The 22,969-nt window shown below is 38.3% G+C and overlaps 1 protein-coding gene across 4 annotated transcripts in view; it reads right to left on the reverse strand.

The window, feature by feature from the left end:
- Window positions 1-22,969, reverse strand: part of ADGRF4 (adhesion G protein-coupled receptor F4) — a 91,225-nt gene that overhangs the window by 48,243 nt on the left and 20,013 nt on the right. For 2 of the 4 annotated variants that reach the window (XM_027838275.1, XM_027838278.1), the window contains 5 exons: window positions 21,125-21,388; window positions 18,485-19,861; window positions 15,386-15,427; window positions 14,857-14,916; window positions 13,595-13,755 (listed from right to left, as the gene is read on the reverse strand). In XM_027838275.1, coding sequence (XP_027694076.1) covers window positions 13,597-13,755; window positions 14,857-14,916; window positions 15,386-15,427; window positions 18,485-19,861; window positions 21,125-21,388 — 1,902 coding nt within the window. In that variant the 3' untranslated portion in view covers window positions 13,595-13,596. Of the gene's footprint in view, window positions 1-5,149; window positions 5,791-13,594; window positions 13,756-14,856; window positions 14,917-15,385; window positions 15,428-18,484; window positions 19,862-21,124; window positions 21,389-22,969 lie in introns of those variants that run through there. The other 2 variants (XM_027838277.1, XM_027838276.1) reach the window with 2 other exon arrangements.

The raw sequence follows: 22,969 nt of genomic DNA on the forward strand, positions 1-22,969 counted from the left end.
TGATGATGTTGCCTGGGGCACTGATAAGGTAAGTGACTTGTCCAGAGTAACACAGATAATATGGTTCAGAAATAGATAAAGAGCAAATCTTTCTACTCATAGTGATTTCTGTGACCCTGAGAAAGTAATTTACCTTCTCACTGCTCCCAAACTATTCTCTAAGGTAATATATTTTCAAAGAGTTTGCAGATCTGCCATAGTAAAGGTAATTTGCTCATCAGGAGTTCTCTACATCAGTGAAATCATGGGTTGGTTCAAAAATAATAATACTGACACATATAATGCTTTAAGATTTGCAAGGCCCTTTCTATGAAGTAAAGTTGTGGGTGAACTATTTGATACAAATAATAATTTTGATATAATTTCCTATTGTGACCACAATAGTCATGCATGAGTGCTTTTACTCACTAAGATGAATCAGAACACTTGACCTTGACCAGACAAAACAGGATTGAGCTGACATTCCCATGTCTGCTTAACTAACTAGTTCAAGCACTGGATTTTGTGCAATAAACACATGGTTTGTTACTCTTTTGTGTTATGTTTTTAAATCTGTCATTTTTAATAATGAATATTACTCCAAGGAAATTTGTGAAAGTTGTAGCTTTTAAAGAACACATTTCAATGACTGTTAGAAATATTTCAGTGGCTCTTGATGTGGAGAAATCAAAATGTTAAAGATTATTCAAGCCCACAATGAAACTGCATCAGTTATACTGAAACTAAAAAACAAACTCCAAGAATTTATAAATGATTACTGCAAAATAGCCTAATTAATCTTCAGAAAACAAGGACATTCAGAGGCATCTGACAGTTGAAGTGATTTTTATTGATTTCTCTATAGTGTAAGTATAGGCCTTTGGGAGTTGAAGGAAGAGTACAAACACAATTGATAATTTTTGCATTGAACAGAAAATGCTCATCATGGTCAAGACAATACAGAGACTTAGCATATGTTTTTTTTTTAAGTAACTTTCACCAGCAAAACTCATTTTCCCATTCACACTATACCAAAACCATTGTCAGAAGAAGTCTAAGTGAGCCTGAGATCTGGACATCATCAGACTGTAAAATGTGCACCCCAAAAAATGTTTAGCAGATTTTTTTTGCTTCCAATGGACTTGGATGTCTTATGTTCATTAAGGGAATGAAAAACTCTTTAATAAATATACTATTATATCAAGAAGCAGAGTTTTCCCAAAATTATAAATATTTCCAAATGGACATGAAATACGGCAAAATTGCCTTGAATGATGCCACGTATCAGAAAAGGTTAAGGTATTTATCAAAGATATGGAGATTAAACATGCTTTAATATCCTGAGAACTTACCTGATTTAAACTCCATTGAAAATTTATGAGCTATAATCCAGGCTAGATTTGGAAAAAATAGACTGTTAATCAAAGTTATGCTTAATATCAAATGTGTTAATAGTGTGGTTTCATTATAAATTAAATCATGTACATCAAAAAAAAGTTTAACTCAATGCTAAATCATATAAATAAGTGATTGCCGTAAAATGAGTGCATATTACAAGTTAAAAAATATTTTAAAGTTATTAAAAGTTGCATGCTGTACTGGAGAAGTCAACATATTTATTTTGAGAGGTTAAGCAAATTGCCCAGGGTTATGCAGCCAGTATGTGTCAAAAGTTGGATTTGAACCAAGGCCTTCCTAACTCTGCAAATGGCCTTCTATCCACTATGCCATGCTGCTATGTGATTTTTTTTAAAGATGTATATTTTGGGGGGGGGAGGCAATCATGGTTAAGTGACTTGCCCAGGGTCATACAGTGAGTAAATGTCAAATGTCTAAGGCTGGATTTGAACTCAGATCCTCCTGACTCCCAGGCTGGTGTGCTATCTATTGCACCACCTAGCTGCCCCTGTGATTTTAACAACAATAAAAAGATGGTAGTAGTGGTGATGGTGATGATGATGATGATGATGATGATGATGATGATGATGATAGTACTGCCATAAAATGTCTAGGTTGTTTTTTTTTTCAAAGAAATCAAGCCACTTTCACAGGAATTATCTCATTGGTCCTAATATGATTCCTGTGAGAAAAGAAAGGGTGAATAGTGGATCCATTTTACAAAAAGAAAAATGGAGATGAAGAGCAGTGAAGAAGTTTTCTCTGGATCACCCAGTGGGGGAGGTGGGATTAGGACCTTACTCTTGGGATTTCTATTCTAATACTCCTGGAAGTAGAAATGCTGGTGAAGAAAAGTTTTTCCCTCCAGGACACTCTCTCTGCCTTGAATGTCGTCCTTTTCTGTCAAAACAGTCATAGAGCACCACCATCATTTGGATTATTTGAGTTTGGCAGCTATGTGGATAGACCACTGGACCTGGAGTCAGGAAGACCTGAGTTCAAATCTGGCCTCAGACATTACCAACTGTGTGTACAAACAAAATAATAATAGCACCTGCCTTCCAGGGTTGTTGTAAAGAATAAATGAGTTAATAATTATGAAACACTTAACACAGTGCCAGGCATATAATAAATACTATTGAATTATTATTATTATTATTATTATTGAAGAACTTTAGCTAAGACAAGTTAAGGGTAAACCCTTACAATTCTTTAGTGCCAGTTGCAATTATTCTAAAAATTAGGTTAGAGGGGGCCTGGTTTTTTCCTTGAGTGATGATTTTTCCTCTATCTCCCATCTTTATAACTGTGAATTTTCTAGCCCCCATGTCTGGAATGCACTCCAACCTCTCCTCTCACACTTAGGATGTCTAGCTTCCTTCAAAATTCAACTCAAGTCCTACCTTCTACATGAAGCCTTTCTAGATCCTCCCCATAATCTAGTACATTCCCCCATCCCACCCCCCAAATCCCCTGACATCTATCTTGTATATATTTTCAATATACGTATTGCCTCCTCTGATGGAAAGTAGGCTCCTTGAAGGCAGGAACTGTTTCACTTCTTTTTCTTTGCATTGTCACTGTGTTTTGCCTAGCCCAATGTCTAGTAAATAGTAGGCACTTAATAAATGTTTGTTTATTGACCAATTGATAGATCAATTCCTCTATGTTGACTACTTTCCCAGTGACTTCCTCACTCCTTGGCAACTGACTCTCTCCACCCCACCCCACCTTCCTGGGCAAATTGCTGCATCCTGAGGAGCTGGGCTGGGAAGACAAGTACTGCAAAGCCACTCCTTCATCGGAGTAACTCTAGATTTCCACCACACCTCCCAAAGGAATGAGTGGGGAAAACAATGACCAGCTATTACCTCACTGCCATCTGCAGGGAAAGGATGAGTTCTTATATAAGGTACACTTTTCGATGTTTGGAGGCCTGTGGTGGGAGCTCATTTGGACCCTAAGACAACAAGTGTGGTTCATGGTGCTTGGAGCATAGTGGGTGCATAATAAACACTTGTTGATTGATTGATAAAGGGGTGGGTTCTGAGAGGAAAGTTAACCCCTTAGTCAAACAGCATGAGGATCAAGGCATTTCTTTTCCTTGTTCCTATTGAAATATTCTTCCTTTCACGTTGGGCAAGCCCAGTTCCCTCAGTTGGAGTGCCACACATTGCTTCTCCTTGGCCCCCACTCCAATAATTAGCCCTTCTCATGCCAAATTACTTTGTATATAATAGACATTGGCTATACATACAAGTATGTAATAAAAATAATAATAATCTTGTTTAGTCATATCTGACTCTTTGTGACCCAATTTGGGGTTTTCTTGGCCAAGATACTGGAGTAATTTGCCATTTCCTTCTGCAGCTCATTTTACAGATGAGGAAACTAAGGCAAACAGGGTTGTGATTTGCTCAGGGTCACACAGCTAGTAAATGTCTGAGGTTGGATTTGAACTCAGTAAGTTGAGTTTTCCTGACTCCAGACCTGGCACACTATCAACTATCCCACCTAGCTGCCCTCTTGACTTATGAAGAGTTGGAATACAATAATAATAATAATAATAATAATAATAATAGCCTCCATTTATTTCACACCTACTATGTGCCAGGCACTAGGCTAAGCGCTTTACAAATATTATCTCATTTGATACTTTGGATGTATCAGGTATATCAGACCATAGATTTAGAGCTGGAAGGGACCTCAAGGCCATCTAGTCCAGCCTTCTCATTCAACTGATAGGGACCCCAGCCTCAGAGAGATTAAGTGATTTGTCCAAAGTCACATGGGTTGTAAATAGAAGAAGTGCAATTCAAACCTAGATCCCCTGACTCCAAGTACAGTGTTGTTTTCATTGCATCATAGAGATTCTCCTTATATATACTGATAAAGACAGAGAATCCCACTCCCTCACTTTCTCCCTCTCCTCCACCAAGTTTAATTTCTGTTCCAAACCAAACCAAACCAAAACTACAGTATCTTTTACTGAAGGTGACTGCCACTATACCTTTGTACAGGCTGACCCCCATGCCTAGAATGCATGCCCTCCCTCCTCACCTCTTTATCCTAAGGTCTTTAGCTTCTTTCAAGGCTCATCTCAGATGCTACCTCTTACAGGAAATCTTACAGGAAACAGGAAACTCCCTGGTTGTTAGTGTTTTCCTCCTTCTTCAAATTCTTTTGTACTTATTTGTTTGATTAACAGTCTATTTTTTTCCAAATCTAGCCTGGATTATAGTTCATAACATTTCAATGTTCTCAGGATGTCGAAGTATGTTTAATCTCCATATCTTTGATAAATACCTTAACCTTATCTGATATGTGGCATCATTCAAGGCAATTTTGCAGTATTTCATGTCCATTTGGAAATATTTATGATTTTGGGAAAATTCTGCTTCTTGATATTATGTAGCATAATAATAATTGCATCTCCTGTATAAGATAAACCTCTTGGAACAAAGCTTGTGATTTATTTTGTTTTCATAGCCACAGTGCCTGGCAAATAGTCAGTACTTGCTAAGGATTCATTGAATAAACTAGTGTTCACAGAAAATAACTTAGAAAACTCTGGCCAGTCTGTTCCTGCCATTGGAACCAATCAATCATCAAGCATTTGTTAAGCATCTCCTGTGTGCCAGGAATTCTGTTACATTCTGAGATACAAAGACGAAGATAAAAGACCCTGCCCTCAATGAGCTTACATTCTATAGATCTACGTGGATTAAAGAGCTGAACCCAGAATCTTATGAAAGTGAAATATACACACAGGGAAGGGAGGCTCATTTATTCTTAATGCAGAACAAACATCTATGTCATTTTTATACACACTGCATACACTGATTTATACATATGTACATACACACATAGGCCCCCATGAGCACCTTCTAATATTATTTTCCCCATTTCACAAGTGAGGAAACCATGGTCCCAGTAGTGTCTTCTTCAAAAGTTCAAAATAGAACAAAACAACTAGGGCTTTTCAATTATACCCTCCTTGTAAGAAACCACCTCAGGCTTACTTTCCCCAAAGTATGTTCTGTGTCCCTCAACTGACATTATGCACCCCAGGAGAGCTAAGGATCCATACAGAGGAAGGAAGGCCCTATTTCCTTAAAAGAAATATCAAACTTAGGCAAGAGAAGCCAAGCCAAGAGGGTTCCTCCTCTCCTAAGAGGAGCACAGCAACTTCCAGGCAGATTCATAACCTCTACAAAGTCCATACAGGCTTCAACATGCCATAGACAGGTCATAGGCTCAGCTGAGAATCCTTTAGGCAGCAATCTTCCTGATTTTATCTCACATTGTTGACCCTGGTTTCAGTTCAGTGGGGGAAATGGGATTGAAAGGAAAATCATAAGCCCCACTTTCTCTTCAACCTTCTTTCCAAACATTTCTTCCCTGGAAACATACCTGTAAGTCACAAGAAACCAAGATTTGATATGTAAGACAAGCCACTTGACAGTCAAGAAAAGAGCCAGCCTGGAGTAAAAAGATGCCATGGGCATTTATTCTTTTATGCCACCCTACTCCAGTTTGTCTTTTTTATCTATTCCTTCTCCGTATGGCAGTTCTCCCATTGCCCCCACCCACCCACCCACTGCTTTAAATATCTAACAGCCTCTCTGTCTTCATTCCTACCAAAACCTGTTCTGGGGACAGGATGTGACATCACTCACACCAAAGGACAGTGATGAATGGCATTGAAAGAGTCCTGGATTTTCAATCATAAAACCAGAGTTCCTATCCTGGTTCTGTCATTTACAATCTATATATCCTTGGTCACCTTGACCAAGTCACTTCATATTAGATTGTGAGCTTCTTGAAGGCAAAGACTACCTTTTGCCCCTTTTCTGTATCCCTAAAGATTAGCATTGTGCATTTGCTGTTCAATGGTTTTTCAGTCATCTGACTCTTTGTGACCACATTTGGAGTTTTCTTAGCAAAGATAGTGGAGAAGTTTGCCATTTCCTTCTCCAGTTCACTTTACAGATGAGGAAACTGAGGTGAACAGGTTTTATTTGCCCAGGGTCACGTAGCTAGTAAGTGTCTGAGGCCAGATTTGAACTCAGGAAGATGAGATTTCCTGACTCCAGGCCAGCATTCCATACACTGTACCACCTAGCTGCCCATGTCTCAAATAAAAAGTTCCATTCCTCCAGCAGACTCCCAAAGGAGTCGATGACCAAAAAAAAAAAGTTTAAGAACCCTGGGTTTATTAAGTTAGTTAATTAAATCCTTAGAAGACAGAGAAAGGGCTTAGATTAGAGGATGAGATACAAAGGGGGTAAATTTCAATATAGAGGAAAGGAGAAACATAGGCACCATGAGCCCTCAGCTGATGAAGAACCAGAGAATCCCAAAAGCATTCATAATAGTAATTGTATCTATTGTGTGCATGTGCTTTAATGTTTACAAAACTCTTTACATGTTGTTATTCAGTCATGTCCAATCCCCATTTGGAGTTTTCTTGGTAAAGATATTGGAATAGTTTGTCATTTCCTTCTCCAGCTCATTTTTTACAGATGAGGAAACTGAGGCAAACAAACTTAACGTGACTTGCCTGGAGTCACATAGTAAGTGAGGCTAGATTTGAACTCAGGAAGATGAGTCTTCTTTACTCTAGACCCAGGTGCTCTAACCATTGAGCCACATAGCTGCCTTCTTTACAATGTGTTATTTCATTGGATCCTCACAACTCTCTAAGGTGGAGGTCATTATTATTCTCAATTTACAGATAAGAAAGCAGTCTGAGAGAGGTTCAATATCTTGCCCAGGATGACACAGCTAGGAAGCCTCTGATGTAAAATGCTAACATATACTTCCAGACCCAAAGTCTTCATCTCCTATGACACCTGGCAGCCCAGAGGGATTTGCATGTGAGCACCAAGTCAAGTATGATAACAGAAGGCACACCCAGGGCAGGCACCTAGGAAGAAGGCTGAAAGGGTGGAGGAGGGAAAAGGTAAAGATAAACTTTTCCTACTCTGAAACTTGTGTCTTGGCTCCACCCAACTGTTGACTAATAACAAATATCACTTTAGAGTTATGTTACTGGGTCGGATTTGAGAGGTAGAAGAATAAGGGGGTAGGATGCCACATATTGTTTAGAGTAGAGGGGCCCTGCTGAATCTCTTTAGGGAAAAGGTTCATTTCTCTCAGATGTTTTGCCACAAAAGCCAGAACTGAGAATGATTTCTAAAAGATAGTCTTGTTATGGTGGTATTTAAGACCAGCTTTTCAGAACTAAGGGAGGTAAGCATAAAATATTTTTCAGTTTAATCTATAATACTAAGGTTTTCTAGATTTCTACATAATCAATAAAATAACAAATAATTTATGTAGATTTTACTGATTTTTTAGGTATAGATGAACTAAAAGTTTAACAATCAACTCTCCCCATTTGGGCTCCAGTATACACCTGGATGGAGACAACGAACATCATTCTTCCATAGCCCAAATGATCATTTCTGGGTCCCTATGTACATGTATCAATATCGTGTATAGACAGCCCATCCCTGAGTTCTATGTCCCTTCTGCATCCCCTAACTCCAGGATGCTACACATGCTACCAAATGAGCCCATAACGCTCTACCCATTGGCATTCTAAGCACATTTGAGTTCCTCCTCCCCCACTTTGCCCCTTAGCAACTGCCAATTCTGACCCATATTCTTTTTGTTGTTGTTGTTGTTGTGCAGTCGTGTCTGACTCTTCATAACCCCATTTGGGGTTTTCTTGGCAAAGATACTGGAATGAATGGTTTGTCATTTCCTTCTCCAACTCATTTTACAGGTGAGGAACTGAGGCAAAAAGGGAGAAGTGACTTACCTAGGGTCACACAGCTACTAAATGTCTAAGGTCAGATCTGAACTTAAGAAGATGAGTCTTTCTGATTCCAGGCCTGACACTCAATCCACTGTGCCTGATCCATACTCTATATTATACCTTTTATGCAGGATCTTCCTCATTCCTGGAATGCTTTCCCTATTCTGATTCACTTCTACCTTTTGTAACCACTGACTCCATTGAAGGCTTAGCTCAAGCACCATCTCCTATAGAAGACCTTTGCTGATCTCCTCCACAGCAACTCTGAATTTACCTAGTATATATTTTGTATTTACTTATCTGTGAACTCATTGTTTTCCCCCAGTAGAATGTAAACTGGGATTACTGAGTACAAAAACTGCTTTGATTTTTTCTCTTTGTTGTTCAGTTTTTTGTTTTTTTCGGTTTTGTTTGACTCTTCATGACTCCATTTGGGTTTTCTTGGCACAGATGCTGAAGTGGCAAAAGAACTAGAGTCTCCAGTACATTTTACAGATGAGGAAACTGAAGCAAAAAGGGTTAAGGGATTTGCCTGGGGTCACATAGCTAGTAAGTGGTGGAGGCAGGATTTGAACTCTGGAAGATGAGTCTTCCTGACCCCAGGCCTGGCACCCTATCCACAATGCCACCTAGCTGCACATTGTGCAAAAGGCAATAATGTATGCTTAAGAAATGCTTGTTGAATTAAATTAAGTTGGAGGCAGTAGAGAGAGAATCTCTAAAACAGGAAAGCGATGAGTTGGCTTTCAATATGACATTTATTTATTTATTGCCATAAAACTACTCTGCACTAACCACAATTCTCAAAAATACAACCACCAGGAATCCAAAGAGACAAAATTCTAACTTGAACACAAAGGAATACAAGCAGCAACATTCCAACATGGGAAGGATGGAGACGGAGGAGTGATAACACCAAACAGCAGCAGAGTATAGTGAGGAGAGCACTGGAATTAGTGTCCAAAGACTTGGGTTTAAATACTACCCTGCTCCTTAATACTAGCATAATCTTAGGCAAGTCACCTTCCCTTATGGGAGCCTTGTTTTCTTCACCTATAAAATAAGGAGGTTGAACTGGGCAACACTTTCCAGTTTTAAAGACTACAAGCTTTAATGCAGTCCAGTTTCTCTTTCTACCTAGGCAAGCAGACAGCAAAGGAAAGGAGCCAATTCTGGCCAGACTCTTCCATATATAAAATCATCCCCCAACATAAATGATGATTTCTACCCCAAGGCCAGGTTCTCCCCATTTCTCCCACATCCTCCAAGTTCCAGATAGACCCTTTGTGGCTTTTTCCCCCCTTTAAGTCTGATTTTCAAAGTCATTTTATTCTAATTTTACCTGTGCAAAATTATATGAATCTGGAGGTTTTATGGAAAAGGAAAAGCACCCTTTAGAATAATATGCTCACCTCCCATCCCACTAGAGATATCTTTAGATCTTACCCCAATCCCCTTTCTAGAGAGAAACCTAATTGTCTCAACTTGACCTTAGTCATTTTTTCTAATTGTATCAGAAGGATGTATTCCATATCTTACTACCTTGGGAGACAATAAAAACTAAAATACAAGAGACATAGGAGAAGAAGGGGTCTATGGGTGTGGAATATTGGACACACTGTCAGACAAATACATTATATTTTGCTTAAATTATTTTTTTTTATTTTTTATGGAGAAGGGCTCATTAAATGGGTGAGAGAGCATGTCTTGAGTTTACTGGGATGTAAAAACAAAAGACATTAATAAGATTTATTTTTAAAATTAAAGTAAGTTGAGGCTCCAGAGCTCTGTGAACAGAAAATCATATTGCCTATATGAGAATAAATGAAACCTCACTGTATTCTTCCTCTCACTGTGGTAAAGAGACAACAGAGTGCTGAAGGTTTAATCACCTAAAAACTGGTAATTACTTCAACATGTGGGTTGGAACAATGATGAAATTTTTTTTCAAACAAATTTATTTATTTCATAATAATAATTGCAACACATTCTTGCGGCATATTTATCAGATGTTTTCCACATAATAACCCCATAAAGTAGATGTATGATTATTATTATCCTTATTTGACATATGGGGAAACTGAGGCAAAGAATTCAAAGACTAGTCTGAAGTCACTCCTGTCACAAGTAGGACTCAAGCTCAGTTCTCCTTTTTCCAAGGTCAGTATTCATATCTTTACACTAAGCTATCCCTCAAATTGTGCTTGGATTGTAAAATGGGTCAATCAATCATTTAGATATTTTTCAAGTCTCAAAGTAAATGTTAATTGCTCAAAGGATATGCAAGATGATTGTCTCAGTAGATAGACTGATGGCTATTACTCATTCATGCATTAATTTTTTCATTCATTCATTAATTCAACATGGGCATATTAGGAAGCAAAAATTGAGTTCAAATCAAAATCTCCTCGTTCCAAGTTTAGCATTCTACCACACCAGAACTTTAAACTCCCAGAAAAAGATGAGCTTTGTCCCCCAATTCCAAGTAACAGGCAAAATGTTAACCAAGTAAGTTATTAAGTGATTTTTTATCAAAAGGGAAACTTTCAGTTCAGGTTTTAATACCCACTTCTCATCGTGAACAAGCCACTAATTTAGATCCATTGTTAGGATTATATGTTGAATTCTAAATAAGACAGAAAATAACAGCAGTGTCATGAATCTCTCCCCAAAAAATAGTTTTCATGGTACTTTATAGTTTACAAAAATCTTCCCTCTCTACAACCCTTTAAGGTTGGTTACTAGCTTTATAATCATGGGTAAGTCACATCAAGCCTCAGTCTTAGGTATATTTTCTCCAAAATGGGTGTTACCAACTTCATGTTGCAAAGAAAGTGTTTTGTTTAAAGCTCTCTAGACAAAATGAGGCATTGCCATTATTAAATTCATTTTGTAGGTATGAAAACTAAAGCTCATAAAGTGGTACTTATTCAAAACCACATGCATGTGGTGTAGTAGTAAAGTAGTTGAAACGAGACTTGATCTCAAGTCTTCTGACCCCAAATCCAGTGTTCTTTTCACTATATCTGTCTGCTTTCCAAAATGTACCCATTGATATTGAAACCTTCCCTGGTTGATCACTACATTCCATATGAACAGTCTTTTCCTCCTCCAGCTATCCCATCCCATCACACCCCCTCACCCCCCATCTCCTTTCTGCCATGCCAAGATTCTTGTTGCAGAGAAGAATATAACTTCCAATGTCACTCCAAAGCCAGTCCATTAATATACTTTACTACTACACCACACCTCTGCCACTTAGTTACTAGAGCTTAGGCAAGTCACTTTGCCTTAATTTTCCCATCCATAAAATAGGGATAGTAATACATGTGGGATCATAAGATCTAGAACTGAAAGGACTTTTAGAAATCATTTTATCCAACCCTCTCATTTAAAAGATGAGGAAAATGAGGCCAAAAACGGGGAAATTATTTGACCTAGGTCCAACAATAATGAATGGAGTACAAAACCCTAGCCCCAACTCAAACTAGGGCTCTCACTGCTATATCCCACTACCTGCACTAGCTGTTTCATAGGGATGTTATCTAAAAGATATCAAGTGCTATGTGTAAATGTCAGCAGCTGTTATGAATATCTCCTATTTCTGACTTTTCTGTTAGCAATCTCCCTGTTGTACCCAATCATAATGATCCTCAGGCTTTGGGACAATAATGTGTCTTTTTTTCCTTACACCTTCATTGGGAATCTCTGGTTTATAGGAAAGAAATAGAGAGATTTTTTTAAAAAGAAAGGGAAAAAAAAATGTGCCGGCTTAGGACAATTTCTTGAAAAGATTTATGTAATAACTCTGCTATTCTATATGTGTATACGTATATGTAGATATACACATATATGTGTGTGCATATGTATGTATGAATGTATAGCTGTATATGTGTGTCTATATCTGTTTATCTATTATATATGTGTATCTGTATGCATGTGTATATACTATATATAGTTATACCCATATATCTGTGTATATATCTATATTGTATATATGTATGTTTATATATGTGTATATAGTTATACATATGGAACAGGGCATTGTCTATATTAGAGAAAATGGAAATTATATATGTAGAATACGTATATGTGTAGAATATATGTGCAAAATGTTTAACATTGTACTAAGACTTTTGGGGCACTTTGTGTGTACATGTGCTTATACACAGATACACATGTGCATACACATATATGTCCATACTCCCATAAATGCATGTACATGTATAAATACATACACATATGTATAAATGTATTTTCTATATTTCTATACATAGACACATATAGTCTGTGGACAATTAGGTGGCTGAAGAGATAGAGCACTGGGCCTGAAATCAGGAAGATTCAAATTCAAATCCAGCCTCAAACACTTACTTGCTATGTGGCCCTAGGCAAGTCACTTAATCTTTTTTTGTCTCAGTACTGTAAAAGGATGATAATAATAGTACCTAACTCTCAGAGTTCTTGTGAGAATCAAATGAGATAATATTTGTAAAACACTTAGCACAGTATTTAGCACATAGTTAGCAACATATAAATGTTAGCTATTATTATTTTATTTGTCTATGTATACATATGCATATATGTACATATATGTGCATATGCACATGTATGCGTGTGTGTGTGTGGTATAAATGTGTGTTATGTGTATGTATGCACAAACACACAGGATGTCCTCAAAGTCTTAGTGCCATTATAAGCTTTAATAGCTTAGTTTCCACATTGGGAGTTTTCTACCCTGGAGGAATTATAGATCTGGACTAAATACATACAGGACATTCCTACACCATAGTGTCTCTCCAGATGTTTATATCATCATATGTTCATTGTAATAGTCACCATTATTCTTTTTATGACCAATATCTATTAACCAGACTTGCAGAGTGGCCAAGAACTATAATTTCCTTGTCTTTCTGCATGGCGACTCCTCTAAGTCCTTCCGATGCAGTCTAGTCAATAGGAGTTCTGCTATTCTAATAGACGCCTCAGTTGTCTGATTCATTTCAATTCAGTCTAATTCAGTAAGTGTTTACTGAACGAATAAACTAGTATTTATTAAGTGCTTACTATGTGCCAGGCACTGTGCTAGTCATTGCAGACACTAAGATAAAAACGAACAGTACCTGTCTTCAAGTAATTTAATTCTATCAGAAGAGACATGCACATATAAAAGCGTACACCTATATATAAATGAATATAGGATTAACTAATAGGAGAATTTTGTTGTTATTTAGTTGATTAGTCAAGCCCTGCACATCCTGACCCTTTTTGGGGTTTTCTTGACAAACATACTAGAGTGGTTTGCTATTTCCTTCTCCAGCTCATTTTGCAGATGAGGAAACTGAGGCAAGCAGGGTTAAATGACTTACCCAGCGTCACACAGCTAGTCCACGTCAGAGGCTGGATTTGAACTCAGGTCCTCCTGACTCCAAGTCCAGCACTCTATCCACTGTGCCACCTAGCTGGTCCCATAGGGGAAAGGCTCTAGAAACCAGAGTGACTAGGAAAGGCTTGATGTAGATGGTGGCACTAATGTTGAGGAAACTGTTATTCTAAAAGACAAAGGCAAAGAAAGAGTATTCCAAGCATGGTGATGCATTCCAGTTCAAAGGCATGGAGAAAGTCATATGTAAGAAACAGCAAAAAAGCCAATTTGCCTGGACCTTTGAGTAAGTAGAGATGAGTAATAGGTAATAAGTCTTCAAAGGCAGATTGGAGCCAGGTTCTGAAGAGCTTTGAATGCTCAGAAAAGGTATTTGTATATGATCCTAGAGTTAACAATGAGCCACCGTCAGAGTTCATTAGGTGATATGGTCAGAACATTGTCTCAGTAAAACCACTTTAGCAGTTGTGTTTAGGGTGGACTGGAGAGTGGAAAGACTTGAGATAGGGAAACTAGTTAGGAGGCTATTATAACAATAAAAGTGATAAATGATGAGGGCCTGAACTAGTATGGCAGCCATGTGGACAAAGAGAACTTGGGTGCATGAGATGTTGTAAAGGTAGAAATAGAGGATGAGGATGAGGGATGGAGAACTGAGGGTGTGAACCTGGGAGATTAGAAAGAGAAGTTCAAAAGAAGGGTGAGTTTCAGGGAACAGATAAGCTCTATTTCTAATACATAGAGTTTGAGATGCCTATAAGACATCCAGATAGATTTTTTTTTGCTTTTTTTTTTTTTTTTTTTTTTGGTAAGGCAATTGGGGTTAAGTGACTTGCCAGGGTCACTAGTAAGTGTCAAGTGTCTGAGGCTAGATTTGAACTCTGGTCCTCCTGACTCCAAGGCTGGAGTTCTACTCAGGTAGATATTTCCAGTGAGCAGTTTGGAACTGAAACTCTGGAGACAGACTATGGCTGAGAGTCATATGTGCTTAGGGATGAATACTGGAAAAAAAAAGAGATTCTCTTTGCTGAGAACTAAATGCATTCAGTCTGAGATTCAATCAACTTGGAGCTGGAAGGAATGATTGTGAGAGAGACAGGATCCATGCATAAAAAGATGAAAGAAGTCTTCAAACACTGAAGATTCTGTTCTCCAGCAAAATCTGAGCACTAAACTAGTCTACTTAATAGAGTGGCTGCCCTCTATTCTTCTGTCCCACAGGTCCACAGACTCCATGATGTTATGAAGAAAAGAGAGGAGGTTTACTTACCTTTTCTGTCCTTGATGTCCCCTTCAGGGAAGACATCCTCACTTTCAAGGCTTCTCTTGTCTAAAACCAAAGGAAAAATCAATTGCTGGCAGTAATAGTCTACTGGAAAGCCTAGGGAAGAGGAAAACCCACAAGACCCAAATTTGCCCTGCTTCGACTTGAGTACAAGAGCTCTAGATCTCTAATCCAATGATCTATCCCAAATCCAATTCATCATTTAATAACCCTGTCAAAAGCAGGAGTAACCTGCATACACTGGTTACATGTTGTTTCTCACTTTGTCCTTACCTGTATTCACATGCAGTTAGTGGTTGTTTGAGTATATATCAAAAAGAATTTTCCTCTCTCCCCTAACTCCCTCCCATTCTCCCAATTCCCACCCCCAACTATATACTCGGGCTTTTGTTCACTCACTCCTGAACTTTAATTCTCTGTAAGATTTGCTGAACTTTAATTAAGTCTCTGTAAGATTTGCTGCAATCCCCAAGCAAGGAAATTAAGTCCACTGTATGAAGTAGACAAAGTTTACCTTTTGATCCAGAATGGTTCCAAACAGTAAGATGAAGAACCCCTAGGACAATGATCAACATATATAAGAACAAGGGAAAAGATCTCCCAGACCATATCCCCTTCTGATGCCTCCCAGAGTCATAACTAGGGCAAAGCAACTGGAGCTTTGGTCCAGGGCACAAAAATGTAGAGGGTGCAAATAACTCAAATAACAACACTAAAAGAATGTGCAATTTAGTTTGTTACATTTACATGTCAGACCCGCAGTCCCTCAACAGCATACAGACAATGGTGTTTAACACTTAACTAGCAAGAAAAATAGAAAGCCAACAGATAACAAGCATTGTTAATAATACTCATCTGTGAGCCATTATTGTAACTAACTCCCCTCCCACTCAACTAAATTTGTTTTAATTACCTCTTGTATTATTTTCATATCATGAATTACAGTTGATTTGTGGGTATGCATTTAATGCTACTGGCCCCAGGCATCGAAATTTCTGAATTTATGGTTCTGGAGTTAAGATTCATAGGACTCTTTTTTTTTTTTTTACTATATTCAAAGAAAATAGTAGTCAGAATTTGATATACCATTTGCTAAATAAAAAAAAGTGGGATTTTTTTTCCTTTGAAGTTACCTTTATTCCTGTAATAGAGTAACTTCTTCCCTGACTATAATTGTTATATTATACTATATCATACATATCATATTATGTTACATTATGATATGTCCCATTATATTATGTTATGTTATATATTATGATATGGTTATATTTTTTATTTATATGATTTTATTTTGTATGATTTCATATATATGAATTTGAATATTGAATTGAATGTGTATGTGTATACACATATATACATACATGTACACATACACACATAGAGTTTACAAGATTTTGGGGGAAATGCCAATATTATTAAATGTGGGGGGGTATACATCTGTTTTTTCTCCAAAGGCTGGCAATGATTTTCAGTCACTAGGTCAAGAATTAGGAGCTGTATCTTATGTTGAAAGGTAACATAGGCTCCAATGAGAGTTGATATACTTCATCCCTTCATTCATAGTACCTACTATGTGCTAGGCACTGTACTAGATGCTGGGAAATAAAGTAATAGTCCTTGCCCTATTCTTTTGGGAGGAACTAGCATATGTTGTGAGGAGAGAGTATATTCCATTCCATACATTGGGGGCAGACTATACAAAGGTATGGAGATGGTAGATAGAAAGTCATGGATCTAGCCAGTTTACATAAAACAAAATGTGTGAAGGGAAGGAATACGAAATAAGTTTGGAAAGATAGGGTGGATAAATACTGCAAAAGACTTTGAAAGCCAAATGGAGTAGTTTATATTTTATCCTAGAGGCACTGGGGAGCTAGTGAAGCTTCTGAAGCAGAGGAGTGACATGGTCAGAACTGTGCTTTAGAAATGAAAATGTGATAACTATGTATAAAATGGATTAGATAAGAGAGAAACCATTAGCTGTAAGTCACCAGCCTCACTTTCTCCTCCAGAGTCATCTGGGTCCAGTGACCAGATATCAATCAGGACAACTGGAGATGGCGAGGATGCAGTGGGAGACCTGTGCATTGCACAGGCAAAGGTGCAATTATTTAACCTCCCAGGTCCCTTCTAACTGAGAACTGTGAACTATACATCCTGTGGAAGAGAGGCTTCAAAGTGATAGTGACAGAGGTCTGGTGGAAGATGGCCAGATTTTAAAAGGCAGGGGAATGAGAAGAATAGAGAATCAGGTTGAAGAAAATCTTGGAAGAGGATAGTAACGCAGAAGGCATTCTGGAAAAATATGGATGTAATGTCTTTTTTTTTCTTTTTTTTCTTTTGCCAAATCACTTGGAAGGAAAATAGATAGCTCTGAAAATAAAAAACAAAACAAAACCCTCTAGTACATTAATATTTTAGATAAAGAAGGGAGAATCTGAGATAACAGATAGCTACCACAATGAGTATGGTAGCAAGGGATTTTTAACTCCAAGAGCTAATAAACAACTTACAAGGCTTACAACACCTAAAGTATATTAAGTAAGAGAAGACTGCAGCAAAAAGGAAAAGAATACCTTCAAACTGGTTAAGGAGCAAAGAGTAAAGTAATAAACTTCATTTTATCTGGGTGTTGATATATCTTTTGATATTACTCTTGAAAGGAATAAGCTTAATTTGATTAATTTAGTATAGTATTAATTATTAAAATTAATTAATTCAATTATCCATTTAATTAATTTAAGTGATAGCTTGCAACTGCACTAGGACTTTTGGGACATCCTGTATTATTTCTGTCAATCTACTAATTCAGGATTTTACTACTAGGAATGCTTTGATGCTTTAGTAAAAGTTTTGTGTCTTTCAAAGCAGAGTTGGATAAAAAGATACACTCAATTCTTTCTATATCTTATCTATAAATCTTAGAGATCCCTTTGTATGGACAACCAAGCTATAATTCAGGTATCACTATATCCCTGGTGTCAGCAAACTGAATAATAGGCATAGTATGTAGGAGATAATAAGCATCCTAGAGGGTTAGCTTTATAAATCCAAATCGTAACATAACAACAAATTCCCAGACTAGTAATAAAGAGCCTTATGCAGCCTTCAGCAAAATACACATGTAAAGATTTCTTACATAGATTACTGGGAAGGGAATAAGCATTTATATAACAACTACTATGTAACAGGCACCTTTTAGAATTATTATCTCATTTGATGCTCACAACAACCCTGGGAAAAACGTACTATTAATATCCCTATATAACAGATGAGGAAGCTGGGGCAAACAGAGGTCAGGTGACTTGCCCAAGGTCACACAGTTATTTAAATTTCTGAGGCTAGTTTTGAACTCAAGTCTTCCTGACTCCAAGCCCAGAGTTCTATACACTGAGCCACCAGCTACATCTGTAGCTCAAACACTAGAGAGAAATAACGACTACAGTAGAAAATGGAAAGTCAGAACCAAGTGGGAGAAGGAAAGAGATGAGCAAAGACACCTAGCAGTTATCAAACACCCATAATTGCAACTGATAAAGTTATTTGGGATATATCCACTTGGCCCAGAACACTCAGAGTAGTAGAAAGATATTCCCTGGTTTGTGTTACTTACCTGGAAAGCATTGAGTAAGGCAAAGATGATGTGGAACACTAAGGAACTGCCATCTATTAAGGTGGCTATTCCAAAACCCCAGGTCAGTCCCAGCAGTGGGGTGAGGATAGCAACATTCTTACTGATCCTCATAATGGTCACCATATCCTGAGACTTGGAGCTTCCAATAGAAGGCCTTCGAGTGTTGACAGCCACAACGAAAACCACAGTGAGATTTACTACCACAATGGTCAGTGCTGGGATGACAAAAGCAAGAAGAGCTTTGGAGTTGTCCCAGTTAAGCCAGCAGGCCTGGGGCCGCACATAACCTTTTCTTGGTTCCGTTACAGCAACAGTAATGGCAGCAATGACCAGAGGGCACCCATAGCCAACAGAAAAGGCTGTGGCCATCATAGCAGGCTTCATCATCCGGCGGAACACAATCAGTATTCCATAGAGGATGAGGAGGGCTTTGATCAGCATCCAGAAGAACAGAGAAAGGTAGAAGTAATGACTAAAAAATGTCACTGCTACACACCAGTTGTAACTTCGTGCCATGCCATCAAAGAAGGACGCAATGATGAACCACACATTGGCAATCAGCAGCGATGTGGCTATGTTCACAATGCACACATGGCGCATGTATGAGATCTCTGTCACTGTCACCTGGGACCACACTGTGATTTCAATGATCAGGCATAGAATAAGGCTTAAGATGGAGATGCTGAGGCCAATGCAGGTAATGTAATCCAGGGTTTTATTGGCTAAGGTCTTAGGAGACATTAGAATGGAGAAGGACATCAGGAAATTGGTGTAGTTGCACTGACAAGTGGCTTTATCCATAACATCCACTGTTGTTTCACAGGCCTCCTTGACCCACCTCCTATTCCGGGAGTGCCAGCCTACACACTGAGCTTTGGCATTGCTCGATTTATTGATCTTCTCAAAAGTGAGTAAGACTTGTTTCAGCTTTTCTGGCAGGATCACTGAGAGAACCAGCCCATTCACCTGTCTGGGAAAACTCTCATTCTGCAAATGAGCTTCTTCCAAAATTTCTCCCAGGGTTGAGAAAGCAATGCTAATGGCCTGAGAAGGAACTGGGAGCTTCTGTAGCTCTTCTCGGGGGATGAACACTACCCCTTGGACATCCTCCTCACCATCAGTCACCCTCATAGAGAAATTAAAACTATTTCCTTGGGTGTTGTGGCTGACTCTGAAGGCTTTGGTCTGAAGGAAGGGCTCATCTGCAATATTCTCAGGGTCATCACTGATGGTGAGATTCTTGGCAAATGAATTCACTGACTGTAACAAAACAGAACTAGTGCTCCTCTCAGGAATGAAGGCCCAATTGGAGATGACTGATCTATCGAGGACATGGTTAGCCATTGTGCTGAAACTCTGCCAAGGGAGACAAGAGATAATTAATAATAATAATAATAATAATAAATCATACTTATTCAGCACCTTTTTATACTTTACCCATCAACCTCACAGATATTACATCCTTTGAGTTTCACAATAACCCTGTGAGATAGCCGGGCTAAGTGTTATTGTCATTCATCCCCATTTTAAAGACAACTGAGCTAACTGAGGCCTGCTGAGTTTATGTGACCTTACCGTAATTACCTGCGCACTAAGGATTAGACACTAGACTAAATCTGACTCATTATAAGTTCATAAGATGACAGCTCTAGAATTAAAAGATCAGAGGTCACCCCGTCCAACTCTGTTATTTTAAAACTAAGGAAACCGAGGCCCAGAGAGGTTATTTGTTATTTGCCCAAGGTCACATAGGTAGAAGGAAGACTCAAACTCAGGTCCTCTGACCCCCAGTTCAGCACTCTCTTTCCACTGTCTCTTAGTGCAGGGCTCTTTCCCCCAAATAAATTCATATTTAAAAGCAAAACAATGGCATACTTCCGTTTTAAGACTGGTAAGTAATTCTTAGTACTGCTCATGGCAATAGAGGAAGATAAGCACAAGTCTCCCACAGTATAGGTGGTGGTCTGCTTCATTGGAGGGAATGTCAACCTTATGAGATCATGAATCCCTGGAAAATTGAGATAATCCTTTCAAGTAGCCAAATTTTACTGGGGAGTGATTCCCTTTTTAATCACTGGATTTGAAGACCTTTTGGTCTATGAATCCCCTATTAAAATATAAACATTCTTGGGAGAAGTTATAACTTAAGTTGTCATCAGTGCATACTTTATTGGGGATTTCTTTCCAAAAATGACAGAGGACTGAGACACCAAGGCCTAATGGAATACAAAATAGACCCCTGGGGGCAGTGAGTAAGTGTGAGTCTAGGTTAAGTGCTAAAAGGAGAAGAGTAAAAGGCTACTAAAGGCCAACCTACTTAATTTTTTTGTTGTTGTTCCACCCTTTCAGTCTTGACAGACTCTTCATGACCAGATCTCAGTTTTTTGGAAAGACACTGAAGTGGTTTGCCATTTTCTTCTCCAGCTCATTTTACAAAGAGGAACTAAGGCAAACAGGGTGATGTAACTTGCCCAGGTTCACACAGCTAGAAAGTATCTGAAGCCAGATTTGAACTCAGGAAGATGAGTCTTCCTGACTCCAGGCCCAGCAGTCTATGTACTATGGAGCCACCTACCTGCCTTTCTGAGAAATATAGCTGATAACATTTTACCACAATACCTGCATCTTCTTTCGGTTGACATTTGCAGACAATTGCATGGATATGTTTTTCAGCAACTCGACTACGAAGGCAATATTTCCAGATGTAGGTTCTGAAGACTTCACACCATTGATTATACATGCATAATCATCTGGACACTTCTTCTGAATGCCTTGAGCTGCTGATTCAATGAGCTCTTCATTAGCTGGATTCAGTAACATAGTTGAAGAAAACCGTGAGCCACCAACTAAGCTCGGCTCATATACTGAAACTCCATTGGTCTCCTATGGAAAAATGAAAACAAAAAACAAAAATAGTCATTGCCTTCTGCAGAAAAGAGATCTAACTGGTGTCTGGGGTGTTCTTACTGGTGTCTGGTTAGTATTATCATACACACATGAAGTAGAAAATCATCTTTTTGCTGGGACAGAGAAGCAGACCCAGATTAGGCAATATTTCAATGACCACCCAAAATTCTTAATTCTCAAAATGAAATTAATTAATTCAAATTAATGTAATAGTTTTTAAGCCATGATTTAGCATTCTTATGTTTAGGTGAGGGAATGAAAATAGGAAGCATGTAAAATATAACACATAATGATAGAGTGTTGTGACTTGTGGCTTCCAAAAAATTGGGAATTTAGCCTGATTCACCTTCTCTCTGAGATTCTCTAATCCATCCTGAAAAAAAATTATATATATATATATATATAATCTTGTTTGTACATAGTTGTTTGCATGTTGTCTCTCCCTTTAGGCTATGAGTTCCTTACAGCCTAGACTCTTTCTTTTCTTTGTTTACTTGGCCTTTCTTTGTATCCCCAACACTAAGCACAGTGCCTGACACATAATCAGAACTTAAAAGCTTATTCACTTGTTAACTTGCTATCTCACTTCAATACTTTCTAGATATACAATTTCATTGTTATGGGTGCTCCCTCCACCACTCCATATTGTTTCAGGGGTTGCTGTAGCCAAAATAAGTCATGTATGGTCAACCCTATGGTAATGACTCTCTGACATCAAATTTAAAAAAAAAAACAATGATGTATATTGTTTCTCCATTCACTTGTGGATAGTAATGATACCAAAGAACTTTTAAAAATTCTCTATGCTCTGTGTGTTGTGATTGCGACATATTCATATCCAGCAGCAATCCTTGCTGTAATATCAGAAAATGAAGTAGGGAGAGTCAGTGCTTCATCAGGATAAGCAGAGGCTGGGGTGGAGAGGGGGAGTGGGAAGAAGGGGCTGGCTGCTGAGAACTGGCTATAAGGATATAAAGTAGGTCTTACTTTCTGTATCCCTCTGAGGCAACTGATCTCTTGTTCCGTGCTCAAATGACTAATAAAGAGATTATACCCTACCAATCCTACTAAGTCAATTACATACATAGGATAATATCTGCATGTATGAAAGGTAGAATTAAATATTAGCTATAACTACTACTACTACTGCTTCTGCTACTACTACTACTACTACTACTACTACTACCACCACCACCACTACTACTACTACTACTATTGTATTCTCTTTTGTCTACTCAGCTCACCAGTATCAACATGCTTCTTAAGCCTCCCTGGAAATATTTTGTCTAGTTCCCTGTAGGTAAAGTTTGGTGGCCTCTGCTAGGAAAGACATGGCCAGACTAACTCAGGCCAACTTGACTAATGGGTAAAGTAGACATGCAACTGCTTTGGGAAGTGGGATCAGGAGTAAAAAGAAGATCCTTCTGGTCCAAAGTTCCACACTGCCCCTCACCCAACTGGTACCTGAAATAAAGGAACTTCATTCCTTTAGAGGAAGACTTTGATCTATCTATCTATCTATCTATCTATCTATCTATCTATCTATCTATCTATCTA

This window comes from Vombatus ursinus, unplaced genomic scaffold (genome assembly GCF_900497805.2).
Source record: "Vombatus ursinus unplaced genomic scaffold, bare-nosed wombat genome assembly UNPS02014826.1, whole genome shotgun sequence".
NCBI lineage: Eukaryota > Metazoa > Chordata > Mammalia > Diprotodontia > Vombatidae > Vombatus > Vombatus ursinus.